The following is a 16853-nucleotide window of genomic DNA, read 5'->3' on the forward strand; positions in this document are numbered from 1 at the left end:
GTTCTGGCCATGGGTTTACATAAAAAATAGGTAAATTTTGCCTTGGCAGTGGGTCACCCTTGGCCAGACAAAATTTGTCTCAATCCATAAACAAGGTACGGACTAGAACTTTTGTGGTTTTAAAACTCAAAAATTTATCATTTGTTCATAAAACTCATCATTTTGCTCAAAAACTTGCGACTTTTTTGCCTTAAGTCAAAGATGGAGGATACCGACTATTCAAGAGCGAGTGATAATAAAATTAGGGAAATGTCCAATGTGTCGAGTTTTACTTTTCTCAACCTGAATCGGTTTTCTATCAAGGAGACCCATACAACTCGGTTGATTCAATTTATGTTTATGGATGAAAGGGCGAGATGGATTAGTGAAAACAAACTAGGGTTTGTTTTATCTTTATATGAGATGGGGGTGAAGTGGGATTTGATTGAAGTTATGATCAAGTGTTAGATCTTGGATTCTAATATTTTTTTTATTCGGAGAGTATGAGCTTACTCCAACTATCAAGGAATTCGAAAGAATCCTTAGGTTGTACTTATCTAGCTAGGTAGTCTCTCCTCCCTTATATCCTAGCTATTGAAATGAGGTAGTCCAATTTCTTGGAATTCGTCATCCTAAGCTAGAGAAACTAGATGAGGATTTTACTTTGATTCGATTGTCAAAACCTTTTATCTTTGAACACACATTTTCGGATACTAAGTCTAATGTCCGATTTAATGCCCTATATTTGATGATTGTGAATCAAATTTTGTTCCCTAGGAAAAATAATCTAGTGGATCCCTCCTTGATAAGCATAATCACTTAGTTTGCAAAGGTAGTTGGCTAGCTTTAATGATTTTAGCTGAGCTTTTACATCTTGCGTTGTTAAGAGACGTCGTTTTTTCTCGGCATGTGCATTCCTCTTGCAGATAAAAATAAAAACACATTTTTTTTATACTTATTTTTTTCAAAATATTTTTTTATTATAAATTTTTGAAATTTTATGGATTTTTGGTTTAAACTTTATTTTCATCTTTATTTGATTACTTCCTTGTTCTGATGCAGCTTTGACTTTTTGATTATCTCTCATCCGTTGAAATGATTGAGCATCATCTCTTATAGTGTAGATTTAGTTTCCTTGATGTCGACAAGAGAGTATTCACTCTTCATGGATGAGAAGGAGAACTGGTACGTTTATCTTCAGTCTGTTGATGAGAGCATGATTAGATGGGTAGAATCTTTCCAACATTCTACTCAATCTTTTCTGTTTTTTAGTAACTATCGTTTCTTAGTCTTAATTAATTTATTGGGGTCTACTCACTATTTCTTGTTCCAAGTCCTCTTTCAGTATGGTCACATTCAGGAATCCATTGTCTTGATGACTTTAGTAACTTGATCGAAGATTTTGACTTTTCAGGCACCCATTTACAAGATCGACTTTGTATGCTTTAACAAAATGTGAAAATTCTCTGTATTCCTATCTTTTTTTCTCACGATTTTATTAGGTACCAATCCTGGTTAAGAGATTTGATGGGTGGTCGTCCTCTTCTTGTTCCTGATCCTCATCTTGATTTATGTGTTTCTCGTATTTATAACTACCATGATCGGATTGAGGAGCTTCGAGTAGATCATCATTGTATCAAACATATTTGGGTACAAATATACATGCTTATCCTCATTAAATTGATGAATTCTAACTAGTCTTAAAATTAACCATTCAACTCTATTAAAATATTAATATATCACAATTGTAGCAGGTAAACCCATTAATTATTTAATGATCAATCCAACAGTGTTCACATAAGGAGTGCAATATGATTCAAGGAACACCCAAACAACATATAGATATTTGGATACAAGCCCATCATTACATTAGCAGCCTTACAATAAATTGATTCCAGATTTTGTAAGTCAGTTTTAACCGGAAGCCTCAATTGAAAAGTAGAAATAAAAAATAAGGGCTGCTTATATGACCAATAAAGTAAGAAATTGTTAAAATTTATGAAACCTAAAAGGCAAGGGTCGGTCATAAAGGATCCATCTACCTCTCATCAATATCTCACCGAAACCTAATTATGTCTCGAACTCAGAGAGGAAATTCTATTGAACACAAATTAATCAAGTGGTCTCCACTTCCATATACTACCATTATTGTACGGCGTGGACTCACCAACCTCAACAAACATTTAATTAACATTGTACTTTCGACCAAGTGTATAGCATTTAATTACAGGGTTTAAAAATGTATAATTATCTAAATTAAAAATGTAAATAATTATTGAATAAACATATAATATATCACATATTTAAATAACAAATAGAATATGTATTCTTTTTTTCAACGTTATATTGAATTTTTCAATTCTACTTTAAAAAAATCAAAAATAAAATAGCTGACTACAACAATTAGATTTACAATTTTTTTTTGTTTTTAATACTTAATTGGTTTGATCGTTTTCACGAATTCAAACCAAATTGTATTGTAATTCATGGGGTACTGAGTCACAATTCCAGATTAGAGAAACAAATTGAGTTACCTTGGTTTGGATTTATGTTTTAAAACTGATTAGATCAACCAAAACTCTAAATAATCTAGTTGACTCGATTGTGGATATAGGGATTAGTTTATATATATATATATATAAAATGGGTTCGACTTTGGAGTTTGGACCATAATTAACAAGGGTCGTGTTATCTATGTTCACACTTTAGAATCTTAAATCCTCGAGATGCAAGACAACTTTTGGATTAATAATTAATAATAGTCCAAGGGAATACTATAATCCTCATCAAGATACCCTAAGAATAGATACTTAGATATTAACAAGTTTGATGTGATACTATAATAAAAAATGGTGGAAACTGTTGTTTCTTTATCATGAAAACGAATATATGCAGCTGCCAACAGCCTTAAGCTGGCCTTGTTTGGCCCATCTTGCCTCCCATTAATTTCATCATCAAAATATTGATTATGCCTCCCACTCACATGGGCCCTTGTTGGACATCTTCGAGGTGCTTGGTTGTCCTTCATAAATTGTCGTAAAATGTTGTCAGATATTTCCTTTTCTCCTTAATTTTTCTTAAGAAATAATGCCAAATTTTATCTTACCCAAAAGAATAGTGATAATTTGACTACCCCACATGACAAACTCAATCGACTATCCTGACATGACAAACTCAGAAACCGTTGATATGTGCTTCTCGATTTGCATAATTGTACTTTCGCATAAAAAATGTATCTTGAGAAAACATGTATATCGAAGAGTATAGATCAATGGTTTCAGAGTTTGTTACATTAGGTAGTCGATTGGGGTTGTCAGATTATCATGACTCTATCCAAAATGATAAGATTTACTAATTTAATCCCATATAAAAAATTCAAATAAGTTGGGATTTTTTTTTTTTTTTTTTTTGAACAAGTTGGAATCAAACATTGAGACCTCATGATTTAAGTTGTTCGAATGGCATGCATAAAGGATTTAGCTCTAATTAATAAATTATGAAGTTTATTATCTTGATTAGATAAAGCATTTTTATTATTGTATGTAAATATATTTGAGATGTGATTTTGACTCACCCTCCCCTCCCCTCCCCATACTCACTTGATGTGACATGTGATAAAACCATACATTTTCCTCAAGATACACAATTGAATATCTCTATAAATATGTAATTGTGAAAATTCTATAGTTCAAACATATGTCGTGTTAGGAGAGGAGGGAGAGGGGGAGATTTTTTTTGTTTCCCCCTAAAGAAAAACAGCACAATGTAATGGGGGTGTGGGTGCAGAAAGATTCTTTTAAGAAATTTTTTTTTCCTTTTTTATAGAAAAGTAACACTTGCCCCCACATGAATAGCTCATCCCACTAGGCTGCGAGGAGATATGAAATCATAGGGTCTTTGACACTATATTCAACACATGTCAATCAAATAAGCCTTTTTTTTTTTTTGAGATTGGGAACGAACATAGCAAGCCTAACGCTCACACGTGTGGAGTTGTTGCTCGTAATAATTGTTAAATAAGACAAACTGTGACATCAAAATCCGTTTTACCTAATATTACTTTTATTTTAAATTAACGGTTCACAATCTAAGCAAAGGTGGTTGTTACATCACAAGGGGAGACAAAGGTACTTCCTATTCTCTTCTTTTCTCTCCATTTCTCTCAATCCAAACAATCGTTAGCATTCTTCTTAAAAACTTTCCCTTCTAACAAAAATCTTCAAAAAGATACATAACTTTAAGCTTTAAAGGATTGAGAATAATAAATAAATAATATGGATTAAAGTAGATATTAACATACCTACTTATATATACAGAGAGAGAGAGAGAGAGAGAGAGAGAGTTAAATAGAGAAATAAAATTCATTTAGTCCATCTCAATTTGTTTTGATTATCATAATGACAGCACGAGCTATTATAAATTATAGTAACTTAAACAGGATTTTTCATTAATGTAAAGCCAAACAAAATAAAATATTATTCAACATTTTTTTTATCAGTTATCATGCAAGATTTGATAACCAAATCACGCAAACTTTATAATTTGCAATATTTATATATATATAATATATATATATATATATATATATATGTATATCTACATATAGTTTATGCTGTTGTGTAATAGTCTTCAAAAAGAAAAGCTCAAAGACGAGACATAGCAAGGACTTGTTCCTGCTCTTGAGGCTGATTATGTATGCGGAGTGGTCGCTGAGTCTTGACTTGAGGAGGACATTGGTTTGAGGAGTTGTCTGGGGTTGGATATGTTTTAGCCAAAGCCCTCAATTGGAATTTTTGAATCTTTCCTGTTGCAGTCTTGGGGAGCTCTTCCATAAAAACAATTTTTTTAGGGGCCATATAGTGAGGAAGATTCTTCCTACAATATGAGATGATATCCACTTCTTTCAACTCCCTCCTCTCTCCCATGGATCCTTTCTTCAATGTGATGAAGGCACATGGTGTCTCTCCAAAGAACGGATGTGGCATTGCCACGACTGCGGCTTCTAATACCATCGGATGCCTATACAGCGTAGTCTCAACCTCGACACTACTTATGTTTTCACCGCCCGATATGATCACATCCTTCGATCGATCCTTGATTTCAAGATACCCATCGGGGTGGATCACACCAACGTCACCAGTAAGAAACCATCCATCCTTAAACGCCTTGTTTGTTGCCTCATGATCCTTGAAGTACCCTTTCATGATACTACTTCCACGTAAAACAATCTCGCCAACGGACTCACCGTCCCAAGGTACACTAGCCATTGTTTTCAAGTCCTTAACATCGACATCGGCTAGTGTTAGGACGCTTATGCCTTGACGTGCCTTCAGTTTCGCCTGATCATCACAAGGCAATTGGTTCCACTTTGATTGCCATTCACATACTAATGCGGGTCCAGTCGCCTCGGTGAGGCCATAAGCATGTGTAACATGGAAACCGAGGCGTTCGATCTTTTCTAGTAACGGTGCGGGAGGTGGTGCCCCTCCTGTAAGTATCTGCACGGGCGATGTAATGGGTTTTTTCTCAGTCGGATTCGCCTCGAGAAGAATGTTGAACACGATGGGCGCACAACACATATGTGTGACCTTGTGTTCAAAGATGGCTTTGTACATGTCGATGGCGGTTGTATTGCGAATACACACGTTAGTACCACCACGAGCAGCGATCCCCCAAGTGAAAGTCCAACCATTGCAATGGAACATAGGTAGAGACCATAGGTATACTGGCTCACTACCCATTTCCCATTGTAGAATTAGACTAAGTGTGCTTAGATACGCGCCTCGGTGACTATAAACAACTCCTTTGGGTGCAGATGTTGTCCCCGACGTATAATTTAGTGCGATTGCATCCCATTCGTCGTCAATCGGAAGTGGGGTGAACCTGGGATTGCCGTTGTGGACTAGTTGTTCGTACTCCAACTCGCCCAATCGGATTCCAATTGGTGCATTCAAGTCGTCGATGACGATCACCAATGGTATTGATGATTCGGGCACGAGGGTTGCGAGCAATCTGAAGGCTTCGCGTGCCAAGGGTACGTATTGGTAGTCGACGAAGAACACCTTGGCTTCGGAATGTTTCAGAATTGTGGCGACATTGCTAGCATCAAGTCTTGAGTTTATGGTGTTGAGCACAGCTCCAGCCATGGGGACAGCAAAATGCATCTCATATAGTGCTGGGATGTTAGGTGCAAGTACCGAGACCTACCATGAGAAAATTAACAAGCCCAAAAAAATTTAGTCTTAATTAATTAAACTCACACAAATAACTAACATAAGTTCAAGGATACTAAATAGAAAAACAAATGAATTAACACTTAATTACCACGTCATTCTTGACGATATTAAGTGATTGAAGAGAGGAGGCAAGGCGGCAACAACGTTCGTAGGTTTGTTTCCATGTGAAATGGATTTGACCATAGATCACAGAGGTACGGGCAGCGTAAACACCAGCAGCCCTCTGTAAGAAGGTGATGGGTGTGAGGGGATTGTAATTTGCTCCACATTTAAGTAACTTATCCATTGAAATGAGAATTGGGTTCTTGGTTTTGGGGATGAAAGAAGAAGAATAGTAAAGAAGAGGAGGAGAAGGGAAGGTTTTGTACTTAGTATGGTGTAGGTGAGAGAGATGAGTGAGGGGTTTAAATAGAGGAAAAAGTCTAGGTTGGGAGGGAAAGAATATAGAAGTTTAATTAAGCAATTGGGGAATAGAAAATTGTGTGGAAGTTGATAGAGAAGTTGCAAAGAGGTTACATTAGCCCAGGGTTTGAACATGAATGTTGACCGTAAGTAAATTGCATGGGCATCACAATTCACATTGTTTGTGGGGCTGCTTCTTGACTTCAAATGATACCCCACCAATACAAAACACTTACTTTTAAGTTTAAAAAAAAAATTAATAATGATAATAAAGACAGCAAGTTCTTGTGATTCACCATATCTTCTTTTGGTCTCTTTTGTCTCTAAAGTGGTTTTAGTTGAAATTAGGTAAGATGGACAAACTCAACCAAGCAAGCTAGACCACTTAAAAAAGAGGGGTTTAATTTCTTTTTCTCTCTCTCTCTCGCACTCTTTTTTTTTTTTTCTTTATTCATTTTTCCACAAGTGTGGTGGTTTTGAATTTTTAAGTTAATTTTGTAATTTCCAAGAACAAGGGCAGCTCCGATTCTACAAGACTTCGTAAAGTTGTTCAAGGCTTGGTCCTTTCCATGTCTCTCTCTCTCTCTCTTGGGTTAGGATCCAGGATCTAGGATCCGTGTATACATATATCTATAACTTATTTTATTCTATGTGGGTTAAATGTTTCGGATTAAACTAATTTTTTGTGAGGATGATCTCTATGATGAGGAGATCATCATCACCAAAAATTAGAGATCATCTTCATGAAAAATTAGATCAATCCATCCAAAGTGATTTATAAAAAATTGACGGTCCACAATTCTTCAACTCATAAATATAAGGTTAGAAATTTTAGAATTAACTAATTTTTTTGTGAGGACGATCTCCTCCTCATAAAGATCATCCTCATCAAAAATCAACTCAATCCAAGACTTTTAACTAACATAAGACAAAACACATTGTAGATATATGAGTACACGGATCATAAAAACAAAAATTCTAAATCACACAAAACATGAGATTTTCAAGCGATTGAGCAACTGGCGTGATTCAACAAACTTTGCATCCTACAAAGACATGATTTAAAAAAGAATAATGATTTCCTAATTAAAAAGTCTTCACTCAATAAATACTTGATTGATTGTTACGCTGATATGTTAGGGACACGGAACCATGTAAGGGCGGAGCTAGGATTTTGCTCATGTGAGGGCAACTAAGAGTTGAAAAAAAAAATTGTGAGGACGATTAAGAGAGATAAAAATATTTGTGGGGGTAACAAAAAGTGAAAAAAAAACAAAAAACAAAAAAATTTGGGGGCAATAGTAGTAAATTTCTTTACTTGCCATTAAAATTTGTCGCAACAACACATTAATTCATAGAATTTGAAAACTGCCCCTCCACTCTAAATCCACCCATGGAAGCATGGATCTGTTTTCTCAGAATATACAAATGCAAATTTTCATAAAATATCCGTATTTGTGTGTCTCGAGAAAATAATCTAATCCGTAGAAGATTTTCTAACTAGAATATCAGCACTATTTCAAAAATTGAAGGGAATACACCATCGTGACCACCTCCCCCTCAATGTCCAAAGGGAACGTTTCAAAATTTGATCTTTAATGTGATAAGAAGGACCTCAATGTCCTGTGTTTAGAAAATTGTAAATAAAAATCTTTATAATCTAATAGATAAGCGGTCCACATTCTCCCAATAGATTAGCAGAAAAGATCAGCTATTAAAGTCTGCACTGACAGTCCTGAGAACTTTTTCTGTACAAAACTTTTCAAATGTAACTATGGACCATGAAAAATAGACTAATGATTTTTTAACTCAACCCGACATCCGTACTCCAAAACTCACTGACGTGTCATGCATAAAAAACAGTAAATTCTTTCGCTCGAGATACACAATTGTAGATAGCAGATCGATTGTGTATCCCGAGGGATAGAAATATATGGTGCTTTGAATACTGAATGGATGGTTTTCATAAAGAATTGAGAGCTCATGCTCTAAAACTCGAGTCAGACTCGGTCACACTCCAACCGAGTCGTATAAATTAAATGACTCAAATGTTAACTCAGTTAAGTAAATAAAAATACATTAAAATTATATTTATTTGCTATTTTTAAGAAAAAATTATTAAATGTAACACATAATTTTATTTTAAATGACTTGGGGCAGTTTTCGAGTCGACATAATGAATTACTCAAAGCCAGTTTACGCGTCTGATTTAGTGTTCTCAATTGATCGGATTGTGATCGTTATGGAACCTGAACCACTTCAATAGGCATCAAATCAGATCCTCGTCGGTTTTTATTGGATCACAATTTAAATAAAAATAGTTATTGTATTTAAAAATAAATATTTATTTATTTTTATTCTCTATGAAAATACTACATAGAACATCTGCTCAGTTACCTTGGCAAGATGGTTCATGATTCCATTGAGTTTAGGTGAATTGAGTTTGACTCAGATAAATTTTTAGTTGACTCATCAAGTTTTAAAATTATGGTATATACGTAATTAGAGTCGTGCTAGAGTGACCTCAAGATTGAGCCTAATATCGCATGTCTTGATGTGAAAGTGGATAAGAATCATAGATGTTGTTTAACTCATTTCTCTAACAAAAGCATCTACGGTTCCCGTACACCTTTCACATCAACTTGTGCGATGCGAGGTCCAAGCTTAAAGTCACTTCAGCATTATTCATGTAATTAATCTAATCTTTTAAGAGTAGTGGTAGAGTGACTTCAAAAGATTGACCTCATATCACACTTTTCTATCGTGGAGGTGTGTACGAATCATAGATGCTTTTCACTCATATCTCGATGGAAAGCATTTATAGTTCACAAACACCTCCTAGTCAGCAAAGTACAATATGAAATTAATATTCACTTCAGCATTATTCAACTTTTAATAATGATTGGTAGGTGTTGGCATGTGCAATGCACCAAGGGTGGAGGATTGAAACCCTCCTCCCACACCTCAACACATGCCACGTCCGCCATGATCCCAAAGGAATTTTAAAAGGAGATGTTTTAAGATTGAAACCCTCCTCTCACACCTCAACACATGCCACATACGCCTTGATCCCAAAGGAATTTTAAAAAGGAGATATTTTAGGTGAAGACCAAAATGCTTTCACATTTATATATATAATCTTTATTATTATCAATGTTATTTGAAGTAAAAAGAATAAAATTACTTCCCATCCCCGCGATCACATTTGTTAGATTTCTAAAAGTACAAAATATCATATTTTTATTATGTTATCTTCAAAATCACCTTTTATTAATATTTAAAGAACAAAAAGCCCTTTATAATGTATTAACGATAAAGTATGACGAAAAATTAGATTTACCTATTTCAAAATTTTAAAAATAATTCTAAAAATTTTAGTCATGCACAAATCTTACTTTTTATATTACTTGTACATTTGTACATGGAGTCTGTATCCTATGCACCCAGGGTGGAGGATTGAAACCTCTTCCATACCTCAACACATGCCACATAAGTCACAATCCAAAGGATTGATACTTAAAATATCTACAATCGATCCATTCCTATCTGATAACTTGGGTTCTGGATCTAGGATTGGAATTCTATTAGTGGATTAACAATATTGTAATTTGATAAGGATCGTGTTATATATTTCGTTTAAATATATAAAGTTTCTTTAGATTTTATATATCAAATCAGGTTTTGGACTCGATCTGATTGTTATTAGGTCAAGTTTGGATCTTAATATTGAGATTTGATAAAAATTCAATTCGATGTTCATCTGATCAGTTCAAGTCCGATCCAATCCTTATCTGGATTGGTACCAAATCAACCCGATCCGATCCGGATCAAATCCATTGATCAACTATATATCTAATATTATGAAATTCAAAAAATTGTACCGTTCACGGTCACCATGTGATGAAGCCCCGTGCCCAGTCAGTCCAATGCTGACCATGTGTTACATGTCTTGACCTCAGGTTTTCCACGAAAAACAAGCTCTAAGTAGTGTACCACGTCGGACAAAGGGAGACTTGGAAATATTGTCGTTAATTACAACTACATTTGATGGGCCCTACACTCTTATGGTCACAAAGATTTTAACATCATCCCACTTTTACTTGTCGTGTAGAAATTGGGGATCACGTTTTAGAGGAGAAATTAAAAAGAAAATATAAGAATTTTTTATTTTTTTAATAATAATAATAATAAATAATAGAGTCTTGATAATATGACTCATGAGGTGGCATACTCAATCGACTCCCTGACGTGGACAAGTTCATGAACCGTACATTTGTACACCTTGAGATACACGATTGCACTTCCCCATTAAAAGAAGTGTATTATGAGGGAGTAGTGTATCCTGAGGTGTACAGATCTACAATTCTCGAACTTGTCCACGTCAAGGAGTCGATTGACTATGCCACCTAACGAGTCATATTATCAAGACACTAAATAATAATGTATACAAGAAAGTATAGTGTTCAGTAGACAAAGTTTTGTCTTATATGGTAAAAAGTTTTAAAATGGGTTGATTTTTTTTTTTTTTTTTGAGGATGATCTATATCATGAGGAAATCATTCTCTAAAAAATATTAGTCCATTCTGAAACTTCTAACCCCATGAAAAGTGGTTATAAACTATTAGTAATTTTGATAATCGATGATTCTTCAACTTGTAAATTGGGGCTATAAACTTTAGAATTAACTTTTTTTATTTTTTATTTTATGATGATCCCCTCAACATTGAGATCATCCCCACAAGAAATCAGTCCATTCCAAAACTTTTAGTCCATATAAGACAAATCAGCTTATCTTGAATTTTGTCTCTTGAACCCGACCCATATAACAATCAAGAAATACAAGATTTATGTGATTGATAAGTTTTCTTATGTCCATTCAGTCTATGAGATATGATGAGATCCTTTCAAAAACCAACATCTTTCTAATAGAAACACTAATACAATTGATCATGGATTTCTAGTCAATGTAAAAGATGAAATTCTCCTCAAGGAAAAATTTATAAAATTGAGAAAAAAATTTATAAATGTTTTGGATCCTTGACATCACTCTTAGTGTGCAATTCCATATGCCAATAGTTTTAGAAACCAAATACAAAGCATAAACACAACAAATACAATATTTCTTTCTTGGTGGAGAAACATTTTCCCCATCTCTTAATGTTATTTTCTCACGAATACAATCATATCCAAAACTAATAACCGTCTATCTTTTTGACATTTTCTTAGATGCAATCAAACACTAAAATCCATTTTTCAAAATCGATTTTTCAAATAATTCACTTTCCTTAAGAAATGACGATCATGTAGAGCCTTGATTGAGGCCTTCGTGTTGACCACTGGGATTACCCATGTTGACCAAATGACACCTCATCCTATTACAACTCTTACTTCATACTATAATTGAAGAAATTCAAAAAAGAAAATTGTCCAATTAAAGGCTTCAAAAATCATTGATCAACTATGAAAATGAGTACTTTTGAAATTTTTTGTAGTTTTTAAATTTTGTGCTCTTGCATCCATGTGGCAATTGGCATCATGTGAAGATTATAGATAGGTGATCCATCGATCTATATGCATGAATCTGCTCAAGTTGAATTAGGTAAGTGACCAAATTGAAGCGAACCACATATAGTGAGATCTTTTATTGTTTATTTTTTTTCCTTTAATAGGGAGAGCATCTTTAATTTCCACTATTTAATTGCATTTCAGTTGAGAGTGAGACCAATCGTAATAATCTAAGGGCCTGTATGAATTGACTTTTCTAAGTGCTTTTGGGGAGTCAAAAGTACTTTTAGGGTATTTGGATAAATAGCTCTTGGAGAGTACTAGTTTACTTTAGAGTCATTTTAGTACTTTTTCACAAAGTATCGATGATGCTACTTTTCTAAACTACTCTTGCGTGGAGCCACAAAATATCATCAAAATGACGGGATTGGGACAAGTATGCCCCTCATAAATTTTTAAAATTACAAGCATACCCTAAAATAGACAATTGCAATAATATTATATTACTATCCATTGATGTGGTGGTAACCTTTTGGTGTAGCATTTGAGACAAGCATACCTTCAAAAATGCAATTGAATAATATTATATTACTATATATTGATGTGGTGGGAGCCTTTTAGTGTAACATTTGGATTTGGATTTCTAGTTTCCCCAATTGTTCACTCAATAATGTATCCATGAGGGTTCCAACCATGGTTGAAAGTTTCTTCTTGCAAGATTAATGTGAACAATTATGCACAATTTTACAATCCATTGATGTGGTGAAAGCTTCATCATATTTTTACTGGTTGTATATATTTGTTTACAATCTCTTTCATTTGTTTATAATTATTTGGTGCTTATATAAGTTTTTATAGATAAAAACAATAAGTACTTTTATTTTTTTCGAGCATAATTTGTTAAGTTATGATATTAAAAATAGTAACTGATACTTATAATTAAGGGTATTCTACTCATTTTAACAGAATCCATAATAGTTCCCAAACACAAAACTCTATCAAAAATACTTCTGACCTTACTTCTCAGAATTTGCATCCAAACATACAACAATTATTCATTTACTTCAGACAAGACTTCAAAAAATACTTTTGGGAGTACTTATGTTCTAAGTACTTCTAGCTTATGTATTCACACGAGCCTTAACGTACCCACGTGATATACTTAACTAACACCCTTGACATGACATGTTCAGGAGCCATAGATCTGTACTTCTCAATATACAGAACTACACATTTTTATGGGGAAGCACAATTTTGTATCCTAAAGAGTATAGATCTACGATTCTTGAATATTTCACGTCAAGGGTGTCAATTGAGTATGCCACTTGAGTAACTCAAATTATCATGATTCTTTTTTATTTGCGATAGTCTGACTTACCCACATGGCATATGCGACATTTATTGCATACTAAATCTTTATTTACATAACTATTAGTCTACAGTTTCCAAAATCAAGAATCGTTCATATATCTCAAGAAGTATATTAATGTTCCTAAGAGTCAAAGTTCAGGATACTTACCTTGTGTCATAAGTCAAATTGATGTCCAAGATTATGTTGGAGTTGTGCCTTTCATAATCCACGTGCCAATGAATCAATGTGCTCAAGTCCCCAATCGTGATCTTCAATTTCCAAACTCACCTTCTCTCTCCTCTATGTTGGATTGGCTAGAGTTCTAATGATTGATGGAGATCACTACGATTCAAATCTTATGAATATATTATGCATCTCTTCTATTATATGGAAATATAAAATACTCAATTTAAGATTATATAACCAAAAACATTTTTACACATAATCACTAATTTTAAGATCTTTTCTATAATCTCAATATTCAATTAGAAAGTGTAATATCATATTTCGATTAGATACTAATGTGAGTTTTGATGGTTGTATGTCATCTATACCATACTTCCTTCTATGTACCACACCATTAATATCATTTCTAATATAACATTTAATTGTGCCCATGTTATTTGTCTTGTCAAGATATTTCCTATATTACTTAAATCCAAAATATAATATAATCATAATATAAATAGAAATAAGAAATAAGTAGAAACAAAATTTTATTTAGTACTGATATTAATGTCAATTGCATAACCACTTCAAAATAATCTATTTTAAATACATAAGAGATTTTACTAAAAAGTCCATCCTCATAATATGTTTTTATAAGTTTTTTGTTATAACACATTTGTCAATAGATAAACTATCCATTGTAGTGATATCGATATTCTCGATTGACATTAATTGTTTTTGAACTCTCTCTCTTTAACCACCAAGTATTCGACTCTATATGTTTCGTACCATCAAGTAATTTTCATTTTTAAAGAAGAATACATCTACGGTATTATCACAATATATCTTGAGTATAATTTTACAACTACAAAGCATGAGTCATGGCCTCAAAGTAGTAATACTCTACTTCAAGCTCCTCCACGAGATAGTTTCACCTACTAGTAGAAATACAAAATCTGGTATAGACTTTCTATTATTAAAGCATCTAGCAAAATCTGAATCTAAGCACTCAATCACCTCTAGGTGATCTGATTTCATGTAAGTAAAATGGTCTTTCGTCCCTTGTAGATATCTCATAATCTTCTTTGTAGCTTTCCAATGGTCTATTGTTTAGTGACTCTGATATCTACATAACATTCAAACTGCAAAACTAATATCCAATCTGGTACAAGTCTGAGCGTACATCAAACTCCTAACAATTGAGGCATATGAAATATCCTTCCTTTACTTCATTTCTAAATCATTTTGTAGACATTGTATCAAGTTGAACTTATGTTTTTTTTTCTATAGGCACGTTACCAATATAACAATATTACATAATATATACCTTTCTAAGACTCAATTAATAGATCATTTCTAAGATAATCCTAATAATCTTTGAGATAGATTCCTAAGGATTTCTATGTCAATTATATATGTTGCCTCACCCATATCAATTATCTTAAAATTCCTAATAAGACAATTCTTGATTTTGTGCAACAAACAAAAATCACTACTAGTTAATAAAATATCATCCATGTATACGATTAACATAATAAACTTGTTTCCACTGACCTTCAGATATATACACTAGTCTATAGTATTTTTCTTAAATCCAAATGATGTAATGGTATCATTAAACTTTACATACCATTGCCTTTGAGCTTGTTTAATTCAGTAAAGGGATCTTTTAAATCTGCAGGCTAATGTCTTTTTGTCCTTTTCTATGAACCTTTAAAGTTATTTCATGTAGATTTCCTCATTCAAATACTTATTTAATAAAACAGTTTTCACATCCATTTAGTGTAACTCTAAATCATAATGAGTCTTTCTTTCAAACTAGAGAGAAAGTTTCAATATAATTGATACCTTATTTTTAAGTAAAACCTTTGACCACAAGTTTGGCTTTAAATCATTCGAAATTACTTTTTGCGCTGCGTTTGATTTTGAAAAATCATTTACAGTCGACTTTATTACTTTTAGAAAGTAATTCAATGAGATCTTAAACATAGTTTTGGTCTATAAATTTTAACTGGTCTTTTATGGCATCCAACCACTTGAAAAAATCATTATTTTTCATTACTTGTGAAAACATGATCAGATATTTATTTATCTTAATATCATAATCAGATTCCTATAGATACACCACATAACCATCTAAAATGACATATTTTCTTTTTCTAAGAAATCTTTTCAGAACTACGGATGGTGAATCTTCAAGCATAATGGTTGAGTCTTGATGGAGTAGTAAACCAATTTGTTATAATTGTTATCCATTCTCCATAGGTTCTTGAGCAACCTGAGAATGAACAATTTCTTAAAAATTAAGAACTGAAATTAAATAAGGACAATGCTCTAATAAGTGCCTTGAATTTTATTCGATAATGATGAACCTATTAATATCACTTAAATTTATCATTTATGATAACTAGGTATATTTATTATTCACTCATTTTTAGGATAATAAAATATTAGGCAAACATATATGACTAATATAATTTACATAATTTATTTAGTCAATTTTGTTATCTTTGGGTATCCAATCTTAATTCTATTAAATTTATGTATATTACACTATCTTATCCATATTTTAATTAGTTATATGAAATTCTGTTATGGGCTAATCTTATTTACCTAATTGAGTTTAAATATTATTGTTCTTTAATGTCACTTTGATAACCAAAATTTAATGCAATTAGATATTCCATAAATTTTACTGATTTAGACTACTTTGATGACTACAACATTAATGTATATCTAAATTGACAAAAAATATTTACTAAAACTTTAGATTACTCTCCAAAATGTTTCAACAATAATATTATACAAAATTTTGTATAATGCAAAGTTACAATTATGAAAACTTAATGAGCAAGAAACATTTCATCAATGGCAATAATAGAATCAACAATAATAAATAATATTGCTACTTAATGATTCAAATAAAGTTATTGATAATTACAAACAAAATCGAAAATCTAAAATATATGGATTTGATAAAATCCAAGCAAAATCGAAAATCTGAAAATATGTATGGGTTTGATTTACCCAAGCAAAATCGAAAATTTCAAATCTATGAATATGATTTCAAAAACCAAAAATATGAAATCTATGAATATGATATCAAAACAACAATCAGAAATATATGAGTATGATATCAAAATGAAAAATATGAAATCTATGAATATGATATAAAAACAAAAATTTGAAAGCTATGAATACGATATCAGAAA

At 32.6% G+C, this 16853-nt stretch overlaps 1 protein-coding gene across 1 annotated transcript; it reads right to left on the minus strand.

Moving 5' to 3' along the window:
* Positions 1-4528: 4528 nt before the first annotated feature.
* LOC147397976 (trans-cinnamate:CoA ligase, peroxisomal-like) lies at positions 4529-6704 on the minus strand. The gene is made up of 2 exons (XM_086447069.1): positions 6304-6704; positions 4529-6182 (listed from the first exon to the last, which is right to left on the minus strand). The coding sequence occupies exons 1-2, from the start codon at positions 6499-6501 to the stop codon at positions 4623-4625; spliced, it is 1758 nt and encodes a 585-aa protein (XP_086303195.1). The 5' UTR covers positions 6502-6704; the 3' UTR covers positions 4529-4622.
* Between the last annotated feature and the right edge of the window lie 10149 nt (positions 6705-16853).

The sequence above is a fragment of the Akebia trifoliata genome, chromosome 7 (assembly GCF_017979445.1).
Source record: "Akebia trifoliata isolate Shusen 1 chromosome 7, ASM1797944v1, whole genome shotgun sequence".
Lineage (NCBI taxonomy): Eukaryota > Viridiplantae > Streptophyta > Magnoliopsida > Ranunculales > Lardizabalaceae > Akebia > Akebia trifoliata.

What these genes read in the sequence shown, in the direction of transcription:
- LOC147397976 (XM_086447069.1), bottom strand. Translation starts at nt 6,501, where the DNA reads ATGGATAAGTTACTTAAATGTGGAGCAAATTACAATCCCCTCACACCC. An exon ending in ATATCGTCAAGAATGACGTG is followed by an intron (nt 6,183 to 6,303) that starts GTAATTAAGTGT and finishes TTCTCATGGTAG; the next exon opens with GTCTCGGTACTTGCACCTAA.